General features: G+C 39.7%; 1 protein-coding gene across 3 annotated transcripts; it reads left to right on the forward strand.

Moving 5' to 3' along the window:
* Window positions 1-2813: 2813 nt before the first annotated feature.
* On the forward strand, window positions 2814-21160 carry LOC109856275 (guanine nucleotide-binding protein G(I)/G(S)/G(T) subunit beta-1). Of its 3 annotated transcripts, none has more exons than XR_002250377.1 (8): window positions 2814-3339; window positions 13978-14310; window positions 16214-16359; window positions 16627-16920; window positions 17240-17441; window positions 17541-17757; window positions 17941-18097; window positions 18363-21160. XR_002250377.1 is itself a non-coding variant. In XM_020431352.1 (8 exons), exons 3-8 carry the CDS (start codon window positions 14254-14256, stop codon window positions 18045-18047), a joined length of 1023 nt encoding a protein of 340 aa, XP_020286941.1. In that variant the 5' UTR covers window positions 2814-3339; window positions 10543-10950; window positions 13978-14253; the 3' UTR covers window positions 18048-21160. The 3 variants fall into 3 exon arrangements, 2 of the variants coding, with proteins under 2 accessions (XP_020286941.1, XP_020286939.1); XM_020431352.1 differs by adding an exon at window positions 10543-10950 and having other exon boundaries at window positions 17941-21160; XM_020431350.1 differs by having other exon boundaries at window positions 17941-21160.

Raw genomic sequence — 21160 nt, forward strand, 5'->3', positions numbered from 1 at the left:
TTTTTCTCTTTCTTTCTCTCTCTCTCTTTCTCTCTCTCTTCTTTTTTCTCTTTCCTTCGTTCTTTCTCTCTCGCACGTCTTCTGCCGCAATCGGTCAGCTGTGCATCTTTGCTCAACCACGGGAACAGCTATTTTTGTACTTCTTCCTCATCCTCCGCGACCATGCCCTACTACCGCTGTTGTCGCGGTCTTTCTCGGGATCCCCCTCGGATCATGCAGAACCCACGCCGAATCCCGTAAGATCCCGCCGCATACGATCTCGCGAATCGCCGACGAACAAGCACGCGCGTCGTCAGAGGTCAGATCGTTACAATGGGGGCACGACGCATCCACATCAGGATCAACGTTTCCGGGTGATACATAATAATTCGCGAAGAACACAGTAAGCGCTCTTTGGGTTTTTCTTTCTCTCTTTCGTTTCTTCGATTTTATTGTCACAAAAAACTTATTATTTTATATCAACACTCCGATTCACCGGACACATCTCATAGTTGATATCACTGTAAAGCTCATGTTTCACGTGGTTTTGGAGCTGCGCTGTCGGATGAACGCACGCAAACGACCTACCACGCCTTCGCGGGTCGACAAACCGAATCGCGGAGATACGATGCCCTCTCGCTGACCCTGCCAGATCTTCGACCCCTTTACCAGGGTCCTTTGTCATCGGTGAGGACACCTTACTGCTTGTCCTCCCGTATCATCTCGTCTCTGCACAACGTACTCCAGAGGAAGGTCACCGAACACTGTTGCTCCGTCCGCGTGCTCCGTAGCCTCCCTTTTCCCCTCGTCACCGCCGCGACGCTATTTACACAGGGGTGTCTCGGCACGTCCTTCGTGGATTTCGGCCTCGAGTGGCCGATGGTCACCGTGAACGCGGGTATCTTCGTATTTAGCCCGAGTCTCGCGGTTGGCGAGTCGCCGTCGTGTGTTCGGTCGGAGAACTGAGAACGCGAGAAGAGGCGCGAGACGGACCGACGTCTCTCTCTCTCTCGACGACGACGACGACGACGCCGGCGACGTCGGTACGTAACGGGGGGGACGGCTTAATGCACACGGCGCCTGCGTCGTGAAACACATCCCCCACCTGGGGTCACCCACTACGGCCACACACACACACCGTTCCATCGTCCGTTCGCCACCTTCCTTCCTTTCCCCTCACACCTTCCCTCTCGAAACGCGCGCGTCCACTGATAATATTGATAGGGCTCCACACACAGACCTCTCCGGTCACCCTCCCCATGGCGCCCTTCTGTCTTCCGCATCGGGGATAACCAAGCTTCGGGGTCACAGCCGTTGTGCGAGATACGCATTGTACGCGTTAATTTATAAAGACGTACGTAACAACGTCCTTTCGTGTCCCCGAATTTTAATTCCCGGTTTTATTGCTCGGGGCGCGATGAGAAAGAGAAAGAAAGAACTGTTACATCTATTTGTTGCTATACAAAGTCTTACGAAAAGTGAAACTTAGTAGCGCGGTGTGAATTTGAAACTTGCTTTCTCCGAGCAAAAATTTTAATCAACGTTATCTTATCACGTGTGGTTCTTAAATATACTTGCAAAAATTGTTTATTAGATTTCGAGTAAAAACTTTAATAACGTATAGAGTAGTTTTGAGATTATATGTTAACAAAAATTGCTGTTAAAAATTTGCTTTATAATTGTTTTCGAAGTTTTAGTTTTCGAAGATAAAAAGATTAAAATTTTCAATATAAAGTTCCAATACTATTTTGACGTCACAATATTATTCTTTCGCTTGAACAATCGACTTTAAAATACGAGGTGTTTTGTGACATTATGTATATGCGAAAAAGATGCTATGCTAAGAGCGTGACAGTAAATAACGATCGACAGTTTTTTACACGAAGTTCATATATCATACACGTGTGATTAAGTTTTACATAAGATGAAATAAAAAGTTGTTTTCAACAAACACAAAATGTCATATTACAAAAATGTACTTACAGATGTCACAGGAATAGTAGAGATGTTTATATCGTTTTATTATTTCGTTGATCTTTTCCTTTTAGCCGCTCGATGGCCGCTTGCAATCTGTTTGACACGAATATAAAAAATATATTTACGTACTTTCGATGTTTCTCGAAAATATATATTGGTTAAATGAATTGTTATTTAACAAACTTGTGCGTCTATCTGCAATCCTTTATAATAGAATATATGTTCTTAGCTCATTTTAATTTTATATATCATATTGTATTAGATGCATTTATAGGAATAAGGTAGACTTTTTTAAACTGACTGTATACGACCATTGGTTCGAGACAATCGCGACCTCTGTCGGCACGTTTCAGAATCATCGCGTTAAATTGTCGATATTCGGAGAATTGCAGATAAAAAAGTGAGCTATTGCAACAGACACCAGTAAATCATAACTTTTTACCAGATCGGACTTTTACCTGTAGCGAGACGAGAAACACGAATATGCGCCTAAATTTCTGTCTTCCGCCAATAGTCTTCGCGCGTCTTCGCGAGTTTTGTAACTCGTAGAACACTCGTATCGAGTCCGCTAACAATACGCGTTTGCGTGTACAAAATCACGTATTTCCGAAAACACACGCGTACAATAACACGAGAATATATAAAAGATATTCGATAGTATTATTGCGATAAAAACGTGCGATAAAAACCAAAATCTTTTCGAAGAAAAACGATCGCAACAACATGTCAGCTCAACGCGCCGGTTCCATTTGAAAACTGACGAAACTACCGCGTTCGGCGGCGCTCGGCAATCTTCGGCTGCCGGTGCTGCGGCTCCTGGCTGTACATACGGGGTTCACGACTTTCAACGCACGGAGCCCCACCCTGCCTGCCGCGCGCTAGACCCGTCGTCGTGTAGGAGCAGCAGCAGCAGCTCCGCTTGCTTCGTTTTGTCGTTCGTGTCGAGTTCTCTCGTGTGCTGTCGTCGAACAAAAAACAATTATCTCCGACCGTGATAATAATCTGGGCGCCGATTAATTTTGTGCATTTCGAGACGTTGAAGCGCACCGCACTGCGTGCGTCGCAACGCTCAACCTCAAAAAAGAGACGACCTGGTGCGGTGACAGTGATTTCTAGAAGGTAGAATTTGCGACAAAAACTCGGATTCAACCGTGCGTTCCTTTTACCCACTGACGGTGTCTCGAGGCGAGAGAGAGAAAGAGAGAGAGAGAGAGAGAGAGAGGTGTAACAAGAAAAGTACGGCGTCATTGATGTGAGCCGTGAACGACGACGAGGAAGAGCCGAGGAAGAGCGGGAGCGAGTGCGAACGAAGGCAGTGGGAAAGGAGGATACAAGAAAGCTGAGAGGAGCGGAGAAAAACCAAAGTTTCACAGGAAGCATCGGGTATGTGACGTAAAAATTCTTTATCTCGAGTTTCTCACGACTTCTGGAATAGTACTGCTACTCTCTCCGGCTATCTCGAGTCACCCGGCCCTTCGTGCCACTCGATACCCGCCGAGAGAGCCATCATGGCGACCGCCTATAAGCCTACGCTCTGTCAAAATCTCGGCGCTTGCCGTTATTTCAATCGCGCCGTTTCCCCGCCAAAGACGACGAGACACGTTCGATGACGGCAACTGCCACTCGATTTCTGCGAAATGTTCTGCGTTTCGTGTTGAAACGACGCGTGAAAACTCGGCTCGCTTGCTGAAAGTTCTCGCTGTTCGCTCGATTGCGCGAGCATCGTAAACGTCTCCGCTTCACCTCGTCTGCCGTACGTCGCGGCGCTACATTCATAACACCGCTTTCTTTATATTTGCATATATTCGAGAGAGAGAGAGAGAGAGAGAGAAAAGAAAGAAAAAGCCCGGTTTTCTTACCGACGTCGGTTAACGCGAACTGTCGTCAGCGTCGGCAAAGTACGCGAAGTAGTAGTACATATGCCGGAAATAGATCGAGCGTTGCTCGATTATATGACGCGACTCTATTATCGATGAGATTCATTGATCGAAGCGAGCTTCCGTGAAATTGAAACGGATCCTGTGATATTTTAGGAGTTAAAAAAAAAAAAAAAACAAGAATTTAAAGATCGCCCGACCCAGCCTCAGTGAGTCAGAGCTTGTTCAAGAGCGATAACGAGAATCTTCCTGCGCACACAACCTTTTTCCTCATTGTAAGAAATATTGTAGAAATACGCGTACGAAAACGACAACGTACTCGTTGCCGATTCGTGTTTTTCTGCTCGCGTTAAATTACACGAGAAATGAAATTTTTGTTACATCACAGTCACGGGCATTTCTAAGCAGCGTTGAGCGTTTATATGATAATCGCGACGAAAAGAGAAATTTTTTATTTATGGGAATGAGAGTCACAGAAAATTTATTGTTGAATTTTGTAACAAGTCAAAATCTAAAAAAAGATCGTCTCATATATTCAGTTTTTAATTAAATTAAAAATGATACAGTATTCTATTTTTGTTAAAAGAGTTATGAAACATGATTGATTTGCATATGAAAATTGATTTACATATGTGAGAAGTTTCAAAATTGCCCGATCGCAAATGGTTTTGTCTTCAGGAATGTTTACGCGTCACGTTCCGAAGACGTCCGCACCGGTTCTCCTTCGACGAAGTGACGCCCGTGACGTTTGTTTGACGATGACTTGGGTTATCTCGCAGCGTATAATACGCGCGTGTGTAACGCGAGTCTCTCGCCTTGCATAATATACGAAACCTCCACGGAAAAAAAACAAAGTCCGAAGTTTTCCCGGCACAAAATCTGCAAGCGTCCGTATGCTTGAAAGATTGTATGCGTTTTTTTTTGGCACAAAACACTCTTTTTCTAGAGTCTACTATTAATTGATTTTTGCGTTAAGATAGATGAGTTTAATGTTATTCAATTTTTCAATCTTATTCTCTCTCTCTCTCTCTCTCTCAATAAAATTTCAGATAATTGAAAGAAGAAACGATTGCTGTAAAAAAATAATATTTTTACTCTGTTACCGGAATAACGAGAGTCACGTATTACTTATTATTTGTTACTAAATCGTAACAGAGATAAATTATTTACTAGATCTGATCAGAAAAAGTTTAGAGCGATCGTAAATAGAAATGACGAGTAGAGTGGCGCGACTAATTGGGCGTTTCTTGCCTATTGCTAAGATTAACTCTTGACTGGTAATTTCTACTGCATCTTTCGCAAGATATTGATTCTGAGAAACGAAAAGCGCGACGCAAAATCTTTGAATTTTCTTACATAATAACTGATGCTCAAGCATTTTTTTTTTTTTATTTCTATTGCATGCGTGACTTGCGGAACTTTTATTAAGACACAATCAATAATTTTCCACGATATAAAACAAACGTTAGTAACTCGGAAATAACAAACCATATAAGAAATCATTTAAGTTACATTCTATATTTTATTATTTAACAAATTTTCTCTTTGTAAATATCTCAATTTATTATCTCGTAGTATTTATATCAATTGTTTTTGCAACAGAACAATCTGACGTTCTGTTGGATTTCCTGTTAACATTTCTTCTGTCGCTAAATCAGATTATTTTGTCCGTTTCTTCATTAATACTACAGCTTTTTTTATCGCGATTTTATTCCTTCCACGCACCTTGGCTCTCTTCTATAAATCTACATTCATATGAGTCATGCAAGGATGACCAATGGCGAAGAAAGCACGCGATTCTTACGGAGAAGTGATCTCTTTGACGCTCAGAAATAATAAACACACGTACAGATCTAACAGATTTCAGAGTAATGTCGGAACAAAGCGAGGTTGAAAATAAACGAAACTACAAGATAACAATAGATGCGTCGCGTGTTTACAGCTATCACGTTAGAATTGTCGGGGGATTATATAGTATTTTACGTGACAGACGAGGAGCAAATGTTGGATCTGATCCCCGTGGCGTGTAATGGGGAAGGGGGAAAAAAAATATTTGCGTCACGTTAAATTCCTTCTCACGATTGGTCGGCCACTTGCCGGTCGCAGCTGTTTTAATCGGCTTTAATTGCTCCGGAATATAAAGCCGTCGCGCGCGCACCGAAGACAAGTGGCGTCTTAAGCTCAATTGTCAACGCTCCACTTGAGACGCGTCGACGATCCGTGTTATCGATATACTCCCGATTGAACCCGGGGATCAATTGCACATCGTTGCTCACGTTTTTCTCGATTCCCACGTGATCGTTGAAACGATGCGATTGATAAGAGAGAAAGATTTCGCGTGTATTTTTCATTTTAACGCATCTCTCGGTTTTTTTTTCCACACTCTTTTAAGCTTTTATAGGGTTATTTTATGTACATATAAAATCTATACATATGACCTCGAGTTATTTATAAAATATACGTACATATACATTCCCATTTTATAAATATTTTGCACATATGTTCAGAAAAATGTCACTGAATATCTTTCTAAATAATCCGTGTTCTTTTTTGAATTGCAAAACGAAAGATATTTTTCCTCACTTCGTGACCTCCTATTTGCATAGAAGGCCAGACCTGTTCGGGTGTGCTGTTGCCCTACTCCTTGTGTAGTTTCGTGCGTGTAATTTCGTTGCGTCGGATAAATCGTCACGTGCATCAAACGGCGGCGGACGCGAGCTTCGTGCAGATGTGCTTCTCCCGATAGAAAACACCCGCCGAGAATCCTCCTAATAAACGATCGCGGTTTTCAAGACGGTTAGTAGGTCGCGCTACTTAGTCAGAAAGGGTCAACGTATTCAAGCTGGATGATGCCGTTCCGCCGTTAAAACCCCTCTTCGGTTACCCCCGTCATCCTCTTCCTTTCTATAAGCCCACGTCCTGTTTCTGTGACCGCGCGTCTCCCTTTTAACCCGTTACCGAGATACCGCGCCCCCTTCGCCGGAGACAAATACTCGAACGAGGTGGCAAAAACTGAGCAGCGTCGCTTAAAAAAAAAAAAAGAGCTTGTTTATCAGATTGGCAATTGATTCGTCAATTTGTTCCCTGGTGCTTCTGCACTTCGATTTAAATCGTGCTGATTGAATGATTGCGCACGTCCTTTTCCGCAAAATTTGCGATATTATCCTCTCGTTTCAGAGTTTTGTTTTTAATAGTAAGCAATTATTATTGTGTTATATAAATTATCAGCAAAACTGGGACACTGCTGACACTTAAAAAAAAAAAAAAAAATCTAACAGATGTGCTTTGTGGTAGCGATTCTTCTTGACGCGTCTAATGACGTCACGCGACTGCATTAAACTGGGACAGGGCTCAGCGCAACGTTCCGCGGCATATTCGGTTACGATAAAGCAACATCGAGATATTGTTATCGGAATTTTATTTTCCTCGGCAAAATTTCTGCAAATTTAATCTTCAATCTGTCCGATTTGTCTTAATCTTTGTTCGTCGGAGCGAAAGCTTCGTCGCTCGCGCGAGAGACAACTTTCTTCTCTCTTCTGACACTATTTTCATTCATAAAAGTAGCACCGGCTATTCCATTTTCTAGAACAGAATTGCGGTATAAATGTCGTTCATTGATATCGTAGCTAGACGATCAATATTATATACCAGCTTGTGTATTGAATGTAATTTACACGGTCCAGTTGGCTCGCACGTTAAGAGTCACACGCGCATTCAGACGCGCATTGATCTCCCCCGACTCGTGATATATTTATAACATAATTTCACAAATTGTTTATTTTGTCCACAAAGAAAGTCCGACTTTTCCTTGGAAACGCCCACGTGACGGCGCGTAAAAAAAAAAAAAAAAAACGAGCGTTAGATATTGCATTAGGTCCTAATATAGAAACGAGGACGAGTCTCCGTCTCCCTCGGCATCTACAAATTAACGAGCGACCACGGTGGCGCCACGCGACCTGCTCTCCAGGTTATTTTCTGACGTCACGACCTACCTTCTGACGTCATTCACTTGTACCTGCCTTTCTTTCTCTCTCTCTCTCTTTCTTTCTTTCTTTCTTTCTTTCTTTCTTTCTTTGTCTGTGTCTCGCGTGCGCTGCATCACTTTTCTCGCTTCAGGATTCGATGACCCGAGCGTGTATATTCCATTCGTATCTTGCTATTTCGGTTCTCCGATAAGATATACTTGCTGGTACAAAAAAAAAACACGTCACTTGTAAAAGCATTCGAGTGCGAGTCGCAGCCTACGTGAGGCACCGATTGATCGATCAAAAGCACTTGCGTCATTTGACGTATTTTTGGACGTTGATGATTCTGCGCTAATCTATATATGTGTATGTGTGGTCCTAATAAATTCAAATTAGCGTATACAAGTTGCAAAATCCAATTCCGAAAATCGGCAAACGATACTCTTCATAATTAATATCAATCCTAATAATTAACTTGGCTTCATTACAAGGAATCTAGCAGATAGGATCAAAACACAGGTCATAAAATTCAAAGGGAGCTCACACACAATTAGGTGTCAACTACAAAGGTCGGATGCGGTAAATTCAATTACCCGCGCTTCTCAACATTGGGTCAGGTAAAATTACTGGCACAACAGCGCGCGCGTACAGTGTCAGCTTACCAAACATGAGGCTAGTAAACCATAAGACGATCAAGCGAGTAGTTGGAAAACGTTGGCAAGCACCCTCAGGCAGGTGCAACAACGAACCTTCCGGTCTGTCGACCAACTGTCGGCGTGCGCGTTTTTCGCGGTCTGACTACTCTCTGATATATTCCAAGAGAAGTCGCTTGCCAAAGTCACATCAGCAAAGTACACGCTCTCGATGTCGAGTACTTGGCAGCCCTGCATGTGTATATGGTCGTACCGAGATACAGGGAAGGATCGGAGTAAACGAGAGCGAGAGAGAGAGAGAGAGAGAGAGAGAAAGAGAGAGAAATTGTATTGGACGTTGACCCTCGCGTACACGGCTCAACTGTTGCTCCCATTCGTGCATCCGGGAGTTCGCCGAAGGGAGAGACGACCTAGGGAATTTGATAATAGACCAGTCTCTTCCGTTAGACTCGAGTGTTTATCGCACGGACTTGATTCCGAGAACGGTCGTCGATAAAATTCTTCACGCGTGCAATTGAGAGTCACTTGAGATGCTGCACACCGGTGCTTTTTATCGAGCACGCCTATGTCAAAAGTGGGGTGACTGTCAAGTGGAGAAAGACTCGAGAAGATCTTAATATATATAGATTAAACAAAAAATTGTCACTGAATTAGCTTTAGATAGAATCAAAACCGATTAATCGTTATTATGCCGAGAAGAAGCTAACCTGGAAGAGCTAACGTTACTTTGTTGGTTTTGAAATTTCAAATTGGAACTACTGGAATTTTTGATCATTTATTAAATTCATTTTGTATTCTCTCTCTTTTTCTCTCTCTCTCTCTCTCGCTCTCTCTTTCTGTTTTTCTTTCTCTATAATTTTTTTATAAATAAATATCGAACCGCGAAAGGAAATGATTGATTTTTCTCTTTATTCCGTGCGACAAAAACAACGGTTTTTCCATTCAAAGACCTCGAGTTTGATCTCTGGCATTGACTGCCAGTTAGCCGAGTCTTGGCGTAGTGCCATCTGTCGCGATACAATCGGCTATTTTGAATGGTAGTATCGATTTGGACCAGCCCCACTTCTTCGATACGATGATTGACCAATGTTGATTCAAGTTCACATGTGCCCGATCGAAACTGCGATTGTTATCGCATTATTAATCACCAACACGCGACACCAAATCTTATTTATCGTCATCAATATTATTATCAGATATATCCCTGGGCATATATACACAAATCACGCTTTATCGTCTACTTTCTTCGAGGTTTTGTTATTCTTTTGAGCTGCATATATCAGTCGAGAAAATTTTGTGCCTGATAATATTATTATCTGGCGTTTTCTGATTGATTGTTATACGCATGCCGGTAATAACCGAGACGGCACGTTGGATGTGAATGATCGTACGGGTTACTGGCTGCTGCGTTTGCCGGCATCAGCAACTGCAGCTCGAGCAGCAACCTGTCGTCGTCGGCAACGATGACGGCGTCCTCTCGACGTCGGGGGGAAGAAGGGAAGGGGGTCGCAGACGGTCGGTACGCGGGCGCCGTGGCGCCAGCGTCGCCTCTCCCACCTTTCGGGCTCTCCCGTTCTCCCGGCCGGCCTTCTCGCAAAACCACGTCCTTCCTTGGGTGTGGTTCGAGATCGTCGAGACGTCTATCCCGCGAACAGAGCGAGTGCGGAACGCGTGTCATTCCCTCGGCTCCTTCTCGTCCTGACGTCGGTCTCCGCGGCTGGTCAACTCGCGTTGGTCTCCCGCGTCCCGTGCAATCGCGTGCTACTCGTGTCGCGTCAAACGAAACGAGATCGAGTGCGAAAGCGAGTCAGGCGTCGGAGCGAGAAAGCGAGTCGAACACGCAAAGGGTGCACGGTTAAAGAAAGAGAGGGAAAAAGAAAGAGCGCGACACGAGTGGGGCGAGTCGCACGACGACGTTCATCGATTCGTCTCGCACTTCTTCGATCGTGTAATAAGGAACGCGACGGAATAAAAAAAAAAAAGAAAAAAAAAAAAAAATAAAAATAAAGAAAAAAGAAAAATCCGAGAGTGCAACTTTTCGCGCAAAGTGTTCCCGGGAGATTTTCTGTGATTTCTGTGATGTATGACCAGTAACCTCACTGTGGATACCGCAGAAAAGGTACCGGAAAATGTACGAAAAATCGCAACTGGAAATAGAACGGGAATCGTGGAACTAGTTCCTGCATTTAGCTCGCAGCAGCAGCGCTAAGAACACCCGTTTTATCTATATAAAAGTTCAGTGCTTTTTTTTTTTTTCAATCATCGAGGAGAAAGTCCGAGTTTTTCTCGAAAGAGAATTGCGTTTTGACGGGCGCAACCTGGCGGTGACGAGCAACAGCGCTTCTGACGGGACTGCACGTCCGCTTCGACCCGGTGGTAGCGACGACGGCGGTGGTGGTGACGGTGGTGGTGGCTCTTTCACGAACAGAAGAGGTTATGTCGTCTTGGGCTCGATGACGCTCCTCTGACAGCAGTGGCGGTGACGGTGGGACGGACCAAGTGAGTTCCATCGATGCGTGTAAACCACCATCTTTCCGCTCCGATGCCTCCGTAGGCGAGGACATCGTCGCCTCTTTTTTTTCCTTCTCGCCGATCGAAGCCGCCGCGAGATTCTCGTTGCTCTCTCGCCATTAGTTAAAGCCGAGACAATGGCGTCCATCGATGGGAAAAAGCGGAAGAGCGATATACTACGTGACATCGTCCGCGTTTCTCGCTCGTTGTCAATAGCACCCTTTCTCATTATCGATAATGCACGAAAGCTCCGAGATTAACCGACGTTTTTGTTTCTGAAACTCCATACCGTACGGCGGAGTGATTGTCAATTATTCATTGATAACATTCTCGCGTCTGGCGATACGATTTTAATAATAAAATTCTGTCTCTGAGTCACCTTGTCAATCTACATTATTTCTTTCTTTTGTTACATGAATTGTTTTTATATTTGCTGATTCTTTTGACGCAAAAAAAAAAAAAAAGAACGATATATTCGTTTGTCATCAAGTCACATTTCTCTTTTTTTTTCGACGGCTGCATGTTAAATTTAAACAGAAAGAAAAGTGGTTGAACACCACTTTCTCTGATTTATCATCTACTTTTTTTACTATCCATAGAAAGAACTGACAATGTGTAAAAAATATTTTCCACAAGTCATTCATTCGTTCTCTCGCACAAATTTGCTAGAATTTCTCTTTGCATTTTCTCATTCGGTTAACTTATTTTCCGAAGAGCTCTCATGCATATAGTTAAATTAATATGGAATTTTCATTCCGCATATTTAAATTAACATGAGCGGATCAAAATTAATTCACATCATACATTCTATCAGTTATAAAAGCTGATATTTTCCGGTTTGCACGTTTGCGCAAGCGCCGAACTTGGTTCTCTCGCCGGCTCTCTCCGGAAAATGAGAACACACTTCGCGTTGAATCGACATCCCTCCCGGTTTTCCCGGGTCGCGAGATATCTCGCGGAGGTGAAGGACGACGCATCACGAATTCCCGTGTTTCGTGATTTTTCAAACGTGATCGACCACCGTTTGCACGGCACAACAGAGGAGAAACTCATAAATCATACGCTCGAGAATATTTGTCTCGCTTTCGAGAGAGGAAAAAAACCCTCATAGTTTGTGACATCGCTAAACTCATTACTCAATTGATTTATGCATTTAAAACCAACATGTAGCACAGTTAATTAGAATAAAAATAATCAATCAGTGTTTCGTCAAGTTAATTAGAATAAGAACAATCAAATCAGTATTTCGTCATTTTATTCACGCAGAGATTAATTGATTTTTCATAATTACGTGTTTTGTATTTCTGTCTGATTTCTCCGATGAAAATTCTAAAACGAACATTGTCTCTTGCTTGATTTGTATTTGAATGGGATTACTCTTAAAACGATATAGAATAAAATAATAACGCTCGAATTCTTTACATACTGATAAAAACTGAAATAAATGGAGAAACCAGTTTGTCGGAGGAATATTACTGTTTTCGACGAATAATACAAAGATTTTCGACGAAAGTAATTTACAAAGAAAGTGAAAAACATATCAGTGTTTTTTTCAGTTTATTATTGTCTTTTTTTTTTAATATATTGATGTTACAATGCAATAACAAACAATTATATCAACGTCAATCGTTGTCGCGATTGTTGTCGATTATATTGTTCATGACAGACAGTTTTCTCGGAAAGTATATATGTACTAACGAGAAGTCGAATCTCGATTCGCAAGAGCTTGGAAGAAGAGAGGCCGAGATAAAAATATCTGCGCGCGATACAGCCAAAATATTTTTAGCGAGATGATAATTATATTTTATTTTTCTTTGCACGTCTGTTGTGTGTGTGATAAGAGAGACGTTCTTCCATTAGCGCAGAATGATATTTTAAGTAAAGCCTCAAACGCGAATGTTTTTATTCGCTTTGTTTAACGCAAATGCGAATTGTTTTCAGCAATAACATATATTTTAACTTTGTCAGTTAAATGTTTTATGTATTTTATTTTATATTTAGCTAAAAAGAAAAACAATGTTTTGCAACGGTCAGTGCGAATTGTAATTCAATTTATCTACGTTATTCTCTCTCGATCGTTGAAATAGAGCAGGGGCTTTTTTTTTTAATAGGCTAGCGATATGAATTACCGTGCGTCTGGAAATAACTATTTATTTTCACTGGCACGTTATTCTCGAATAACGGCACACATGCCAATTAGCAAGCCAGCAAACTATACAAACAACAATACAACAAATATATTTTAGATATTTCAATTTATCATACAGATAACTATCACAGTACAAATCTAGTATTGACTTTTTTGTGTTGTTTAACGTGTTTTAGACTTTTTTTCTCGACGCTATATATAGATATTACGCAAAGTTACCAAAGACGAGTTTATATATTGTGGTCATTAAAAAGCCACACGAGCAAGTTTTGAATGAGGTTTGCTTTTAGTATGTTGTCTATATGTATATCCGTCTTTTTTTCGAATCGCAATTCGCGCGCACGTTGCCACGTGAAATTTAACATGTTCTTTGACTTGTGGTATCATATATGACAGACAAAACCTTAAAAATCTCAATTTATTTTATTTATTTACAAAGACTGAAACAATTAAAATTATGTAAAGAATCCAATAAAAAGAGAAAATAAATTTTAATTAGTTTAAGATTTTCAATTAACGCTTTAAAAAAAAAAACAAACTATCGACAATAATCAGTTGTTTCATAAATTTATTTAATACAATATAAAATTGAAGTTTTGTTTCTCAGAGAATGTAATATAAAAGAATAATAAGAGAACAACAATATTAGACTATTATATTTATATTTTTATAGGATATTATTTATATTTAAGACTTAAAATTTCACATGTCTCGATAATGTTATGCAGAATTCTTTTCTCAAACACTACGTCGAGTCTTCATCTCGATATAAAAATATAAAAGGTAAAAATACAAGACACGTATGATTGACATTATTATCAGTGTCTATCAGATATAATAAACCGACTTGATGTTCTCTGTTCCAGGAGTGGCAACGGGAAGTGTAAAAGCTGGCGTGTGGGACAGTAAACTCAGGTGTGGACAGGTTCTAGTTCCTGTGATAGCTATAGAAGAGGAAGTAACAAAAACAAGAAACGAGGAAGTGAGTCGGAAAGGACTAGTAGTAATTCCGGCATCTGCATCTACCTCTTCGTTTGCTTCCTACATTACGAAAGTGCATAGGTTGGGAGCGCCCGTCACGAACTATCAGCAGTGATAACGGGCGCTCATAAGGTCTCACACGTTACCAATCAAACATCAACATGAACGAGTTGGAGAGCCTTCGTCAGGAGGCAGAAACCTTGAAAAATGCGATCCGAGTAAGTTTTTTTGGCTTTGAGATTTATTATTTTTCCTGATCTAATTCGCGTGACGTAAAAATTATAAGCGAATACCTTAAAATATTTACAGTACTTCTGCGGTGTACAAATATATATATTCTGATTTTTAATGGTGTGATGTTACGGAATGAATTACAAACGCAAAACTAGAGTTTTTTTTTATTTTATTGTATAAACAATAATATATCTTGAATTATATCATTCTAAACATGAAATAAAATTTGTTAAATCTGCGCGCGTACGTAATATGAACATGAGATAAATTTATCACAACTTTACAATTTTATTAATATTCGATAGAACAATTTTTTTTATATCTAATTAAACAGATTGGATTTTTCTCTTGTGTCAAACTGTGCGATTTTTGTAATGTTTTGCTGGTTTTCTCCATTCCTCTTTCTCTCTCACGCGCTGATGCGGATATCGTAAATTTCAATTGACAGAAGATCCTCGTGTATGGCGAATGGACTTTCCGTATAGTTGTGAGAATATGGAGTCAACCTAGTGGTGGTAGTGTAGTAGGGTGGTAGAGTATAGTGGTGGTAGGGCGCGGCATAAACCGTCGCTTCTCTGATCAATACACCACCATCCCTCTCTCGCTCACTTTATGTCTTATTTTTTTTTCTCTCGATATATTCGTCGCGTTGTTTCTTTTCTGTTCTCTCTTTCCTCTTCTTTCTTACGTGGATATGAAACACGCGCTCGCGCATTATTGCGCGAAAATATATGCTTCCATTAAAAAAAAAATAGTTCGTCTTATTTGATCATCATTATTCAAGATGCTTATGAAGTTCTTTTTGCACTATTATTTAGTAAACAAACTGCTTTATATTGCAAAATCAGATGCATATATACGTATATATACACACATACATGTTTACAAAAGCACATTATATGAATAATAAAATATTTTCTTGAAGTATGTGTAAGTATTTTCTCGAAGTATGTGTAATAATTATTTTTATGTAGATAATTAGATATTTTATTTAGACTACTGATATACTTTAATTAAATGATTTAACAATTAGTTTTTATATTAGTTTGTCAATGTTTAATATAAATTTAGTTAATATTATTTATCATTATCGAAGCACAATATATTATCATCAGTGATGTGATGTATAAAATGTACGATAAATTGGTTTACAACAAACGAATTATGTGTGAATATAATCTAACAATTATTCAATGATTATCTCAATCACACATATTTAGTATCGTGAAGATAGAGCGTTTATATATTCAACGTGCACTACTATTAAATTACTTTAGACACTTTTATGATTGTCTAAAGGTCAACTTGTATTTTATGATTGTATAAAGGTCAACTTGGAAAGGTAGAGAATCATGACAATATCGAACTAAAGACACGCGAACACGATTTACTAAATCACTTGTTTATTGAAATTTTTTCTCCATCACGTAACTCAGTTTTTCTAATTTCTTAAAAACTTACGGAAACTTCTAGCATTATTTTCACTCATGTACTTTATCGCGAACGTTGTTTACTTTTTAGTGCTGAACTTGTACGTACGTTCGTGTTTGAAAAACATATATACGGAGCTGAAATGGCACGTACACGAGCATGACATTTAATTAATTAAGAAATGTCTTAAACTTGCGACGACACTCGCACATTCTCTCTACTGTAATTTTCTGACTAGAATATCTGAAAATCTTTTAAAACTGGAATTACTGAACATTACTGAACACATAGAAGTGTAAATAAGATTTCTCATCGGATTTTACGTGATTAATGAATAATTGCATATAACAAAAATAACGTTTGTCTCGCGATAATGCAGATATTTGTTACACATACATGAAACATACAGATTTTTACTTCCAATGATACAAATTTGTACATGATTTGATGCTATAGGATGCGCGGAAGGCAGCATGCGACACCACTTTGGCTCAGGCCACGGCAACCATGGAGCCAATTGGGAGAATACAAATGCGTACAAGAAGAACATTGCGTGGACACCTGGCAAAAATTTATGCCATGCACTGGGGTAGCGATTCTAGGTATGATGTTTAAGATATTATGATTGGGGATAAAAACAGTAAAGTCTGAAGATGTTGACTTTCTGAGTATTAATTAAAGTTTGTCAAAAATTTGTGGTGGAAGAATTAAAGAAAGCAAAACAGAATTTGCACATATTATTAGATCATATATATAGTTTTGCATTATAAAAGTCTAATCTTTGAGGATTACTGAAAGACAAGAGAAGTTTCCTACACTTCTTTCAACGAGCTTTGTTTGTCAATTTGTGTTTTGTTCCACTTACATAGGAACCTTGTTTCTGCTTCCCAAGACGGCAAATTAATCGTTTGGGACAGTTATACGACCAATAAGGTTCACGCTATTCCACTGCGATCTTCATGGGTAATGACATGTGCGTATGCACCTTCGGGTAGCTACGTGGCATGCGGAGGGCTGGACAATATCTGTTCTATTTATAGTCTTAAAACTAGAGAAGGAAACGTACGGGTGAGCAGAGAACTGCCAGGACATACAGGCTATTTGTCTTGCTGTCGGTTCTATGATGATAACCAAATTGTCACTAGTTCCGGTGATATGTCATGGTAAGTATCGGCTAGATAATTTTATATATTTATAGGTGCGTTGATTGTAGAAGATTTTATTTTTATGTAAATAAAATATAGAGTAAAGATACATGAATGTAAAAAAACTTTTTTTATGTATGTTTTACATAGATAAAAATAGTGCAAAATTAATATGAAATTAACATATGTTTGCAAAGTATTTCTTTCCTTATTCCTTTTCCCGAATTCCTTTAAAAAAAAAAGAAAGGAAACTTTCCTGAAGATCTTGAAGATTCCTCAGTTCTGAAGATTGTCTACGTGGCGCAAAATAAAAGAACGCTAAATTGTTTTCACTCAGCGCTCTGTGGGACATTGAGACCGGTCAGCAATGCACGTCATTTCTTGGGCACAGCGGAGACGTAATGTCCTTATCACTGGCGCCCGACTCACGCACTTTTGTATCTGGTGCGTGCGACGCGAGCGCAAAGCTGTGGGATATTCGCGAGGGATGTTGCAAGCAAACTTTTCCGGGCCACGAAAGTGACATAAATGCCGTAACGGTGAGATGTTAACAAATAAAAACTTTTTTGTTTTTATATATAGTGCCACTGGGTTTTCGAAGTTTATATCTGACTATATTTGAAACATATTACTTACAGTTCTTCCCGAACGGCTATGCATTTGCAACAGGTTCGGATGACGCTACATGCAGGTTGTTTGATATAAGAGCGGATCAAGAACTGGCAATGTACAGTCATGACAATATTATCTGCGGAATAACCAGTGTCGCTTTTAGCAAGAGCGGCAGATTATTATTGGCTGGCTATGATGATTTTAATTGTAACGTATGGGACTCGATGAAAACAGAACGAGCAGGTAGGTTAATCAGCTACAATCTGTGATACAATGGTTTCCATGAAGAGAGAAGAGAGATTTCATCCGAGGTCCTTCTCTCAATGATTATTTCTTCTTAATTTTCTAATTTCGCGACAACTTCAATGCAAATGACGCTGTTTACATTTGTTTTGTTAACAAATGTTTTGTATTTTTGTTGTATAGGAATTCTCGCTGGACACGATAATCGCGTATCGTGTCTCGGTGTTACGGAGGATGGTATGGCAGTAGCCACAGGTTCGTGGGATTCCTTCCTACGAATATGGAACTAACTTGGGGCTCCACGTAGTTCTTTCATACAAAAAACCTGTCAACCAGCCAGGTATACTATAAAAATTAAGTACCATCATCTGACCACCGAGCAAGTCGGCGTGCCAGCAGCCTCAACGTTAGCCAACAACCTGTCAGGTTCACCGGAGTTAACGCTGATAAAAAACTTTGAGTACCAGCTTAACAACAGCAACAGCGACGATTTCAAGAACGTGTTAGGTTGTGGTGGTACAAAAGACTTACGCAGCAGGCGCATCGACTTGACTTGGCGACGCGGTAAAGTCGGCTATACAGACCACGAATATCAACGCTTTTAGGATAAATTGGCTCGAGCTGGATTGGAAAGAAGTGCGCAACGAGATGGAAGAATGTAGAACATGTGGCACTTTTTTCGTAGAGATTTTAAATGTTTACCGCGTTCACTGCCGAGACGATTGGGTACTTTTCCTATGCACGAGACGAGATATCAAGTGGGATGCGATACGCAACCGTAACGTTGCGTCAAAATGCGAAAAAGGAAGACGAACAACCAAAATTTCAATGATGCGTTCGTCAAGTCACACGACGCACACTAAACGCACACGTGCATTAATAGAAATTCACGACGTGAATTGCATACACCTGCACACGAAGGCGATTGGACGGATAAAAGAAAGTCAAGATCCGGATTCACTAGCAGCCTCATCGAGACACATCGGAATCGCACACATAAGCACTAAGCGGCTGAGCGGAATAAGAAAGAGGAAGATGAGATGATCACTTTTCTTACCACAATAATATGTCACACCGTTTATTAATATTGCTAAGTACTACCGCGATTTCCTCGGTTAATTTCGTAGATGTATTGTTATTTATTTTGTATAGACCTCTGCCATAGGCCGCCTTGCGCCTGCGTTTTTTTTTTGTTTTTTTTTTTTTTTTTTTTTTTTTTTTGCGAGTGCGAGAACGACTGAGCGTGTTGTGAAAAACGAGTGAACGAAATTAGTGAGAGCGTGAAAACGTGAACGAGAAGCGCGCGGCCCATTGCCAATCAAAAAAAGAAAAAAGAAAGAAACAAGATGTGAAACGCGAGGATGAAGCAGTGGATGCTGAATATCCGGTCGCTTCTTCAGTAAATAATACGTAATGAGACAGTTTAGGACGTCGACGTATTATGTTATCCCGAAATGTGTAATCATTTTTAGTTCATAGTGTCTATATTCCTAACCTTTCTCCCGCCTTCTCTACAATTACTTCTGATTATGATACGACGGCGAGAAGGAGAAGAAGAATCAGTCTGTGCGACTGCGAAGTCCCGTATCTCTTCCCACTATTGATTCAGCACCAACTAATCCTCGTGCATGAGACAGGCGCGTACTCGATCGAAAGAGTCGTGCTGGAAGTTCCTTTGAAATAGGACCCAAAGAATCACGGGCTGAAGAAAGGGCCGCCAGACCAAACTCTCTTTCTTCCCCTTTTGTCTTTTTGTTTTTTTTTTTTTTTTATATATATATATATACCTTTCTCTTCCTTCATCGCGTTTTATTTGTCATTTGCCTATTTCATACATTTGTAAGTATTTGTACTTTCTCGATAACTTTTAAGCTCCATTCTGTATCCCCCTTTTCCATATTATTTTATCTTTTCTCTCCTTTTTCCCTTCCGTCCTCATCCCTTCTGTCTGTACTGTCCTTTTTTTTGTCAGAAATAGATGTTGATACTGTGTATGCATTTAAAATAATAATATTAATGATAATGAGTATAATATTAATAATATTATAATATGATTGTAATTTATATATAATTATTAATGTTTAATATATAAGTACCTAAGATTGATGGTTCTTCAATATTGCAGGATTATGGTCCAATCGCCTTCCGGCAACTACGCTACCTACTATATCCCTTTAATTTCTCTTTTTTTTTGTGTTAAGAATTTTATACATTTATATAAATAAGGTTGTAGTTAAGCGCATTATCCCTTGTTATTTTTTACTTTTAAAAAATTCGAGAGAAATTTAAATATCTAAATTTGCTACAAGCATTCGCTTCGGCGATTCTTAGTCCTGATTACATAATCATATAAACATGTAATGTAAATATCATATGAAAAGTCGTTGCTTACATTTGTAGAAATTATTTACATTACAGCAAGCTGTTGAATTAAGCGGGGAAAACTGTGAAAGTTTAATCTTTAGACCGCCGGCATGATAATGCCGTATGGAATCGCTATTGGGACGCTATAATATACCGTCTTTTAGAGAAGAGTTTTCTTCCGTTTGACTTGATTTGTGAAAACAAATATTCAGAAAATCTAAATATGTTGTTAAATGGCGTAGTTTAGCTTTCGAATTCGTCGTAATCTAAGATACAAAATTTATTTATACATAATTAGCTTACTGATAGTGCTACTGTACTGAAAGACTTTTGCAATTCGACATCAAAATCGTAACCAGCGATATAAAAAATTCTTAGAAACACCATTTTTCAAAATTTGAAAATTTGATACTTTTCACTTTCGTTCCCCGCCGATCGGAGCCAGATGAAACTTAGGGCACTCCACGCAATGTAATAAACTCAATTTATATACAAATATGGCGGGAAAAATACCATGTTTTTAATGAAAAAATGCCGGCGGTCTAAAGGTTAAAAGCGTGGATTCCGGAAGGCGACTGTTGAAAAAAATTTTTTCATCTGAACAAAAAGTATGTACAATTCGGTTACAAAGCAAGCGAGAGTACAAGTGAGATTTCCGAGAATCTTCGAGAAATGTTGCAAATTTAGAACGTTTAAATCGATTCTTTTTTTTATACACAAAAAAAAAATATATATATATATACACAACACACGCACACACACACATACACACACTATGACGTTTGAACTAATCTCGCTTTACGTAATGCTTTCTATTCATTAAGATATCAAACCGACAAAAGACCTTCCTCCGTCAAAGCAAAGATAGTTTTTTGGTTTCTTTCGATATTCTTTGTACGATTAAGAATTCTTCCGAAGTTCGATTCGAGACCGGATGTTATATATCACATATATTCGAGCGAGAGAATACACAGAACCAGTCTTTTCTTCGAAATTTTGAAGTACTGCGAAGAGAAATGATCTTATAGAAAAAAAAAAA

The sequence above is a fragment of the Pseudomyrmex gracilis genome, unplaced genomic scaffold (genome assembly GCF_002006095.1).
Source record: "Pseudomyrmex gracilis isolate BER0280 unplaced genomic scaffold, ASM200609v1 scaffold_112, whole genome shotgun sequence".
Lineage (NCBI taxonomy): Eukaryota > Metazoa > Arthropoda > Insecta > Hymenoptera > Formicidae > Pseudomyrmex > Pseudomyrmex gracilis.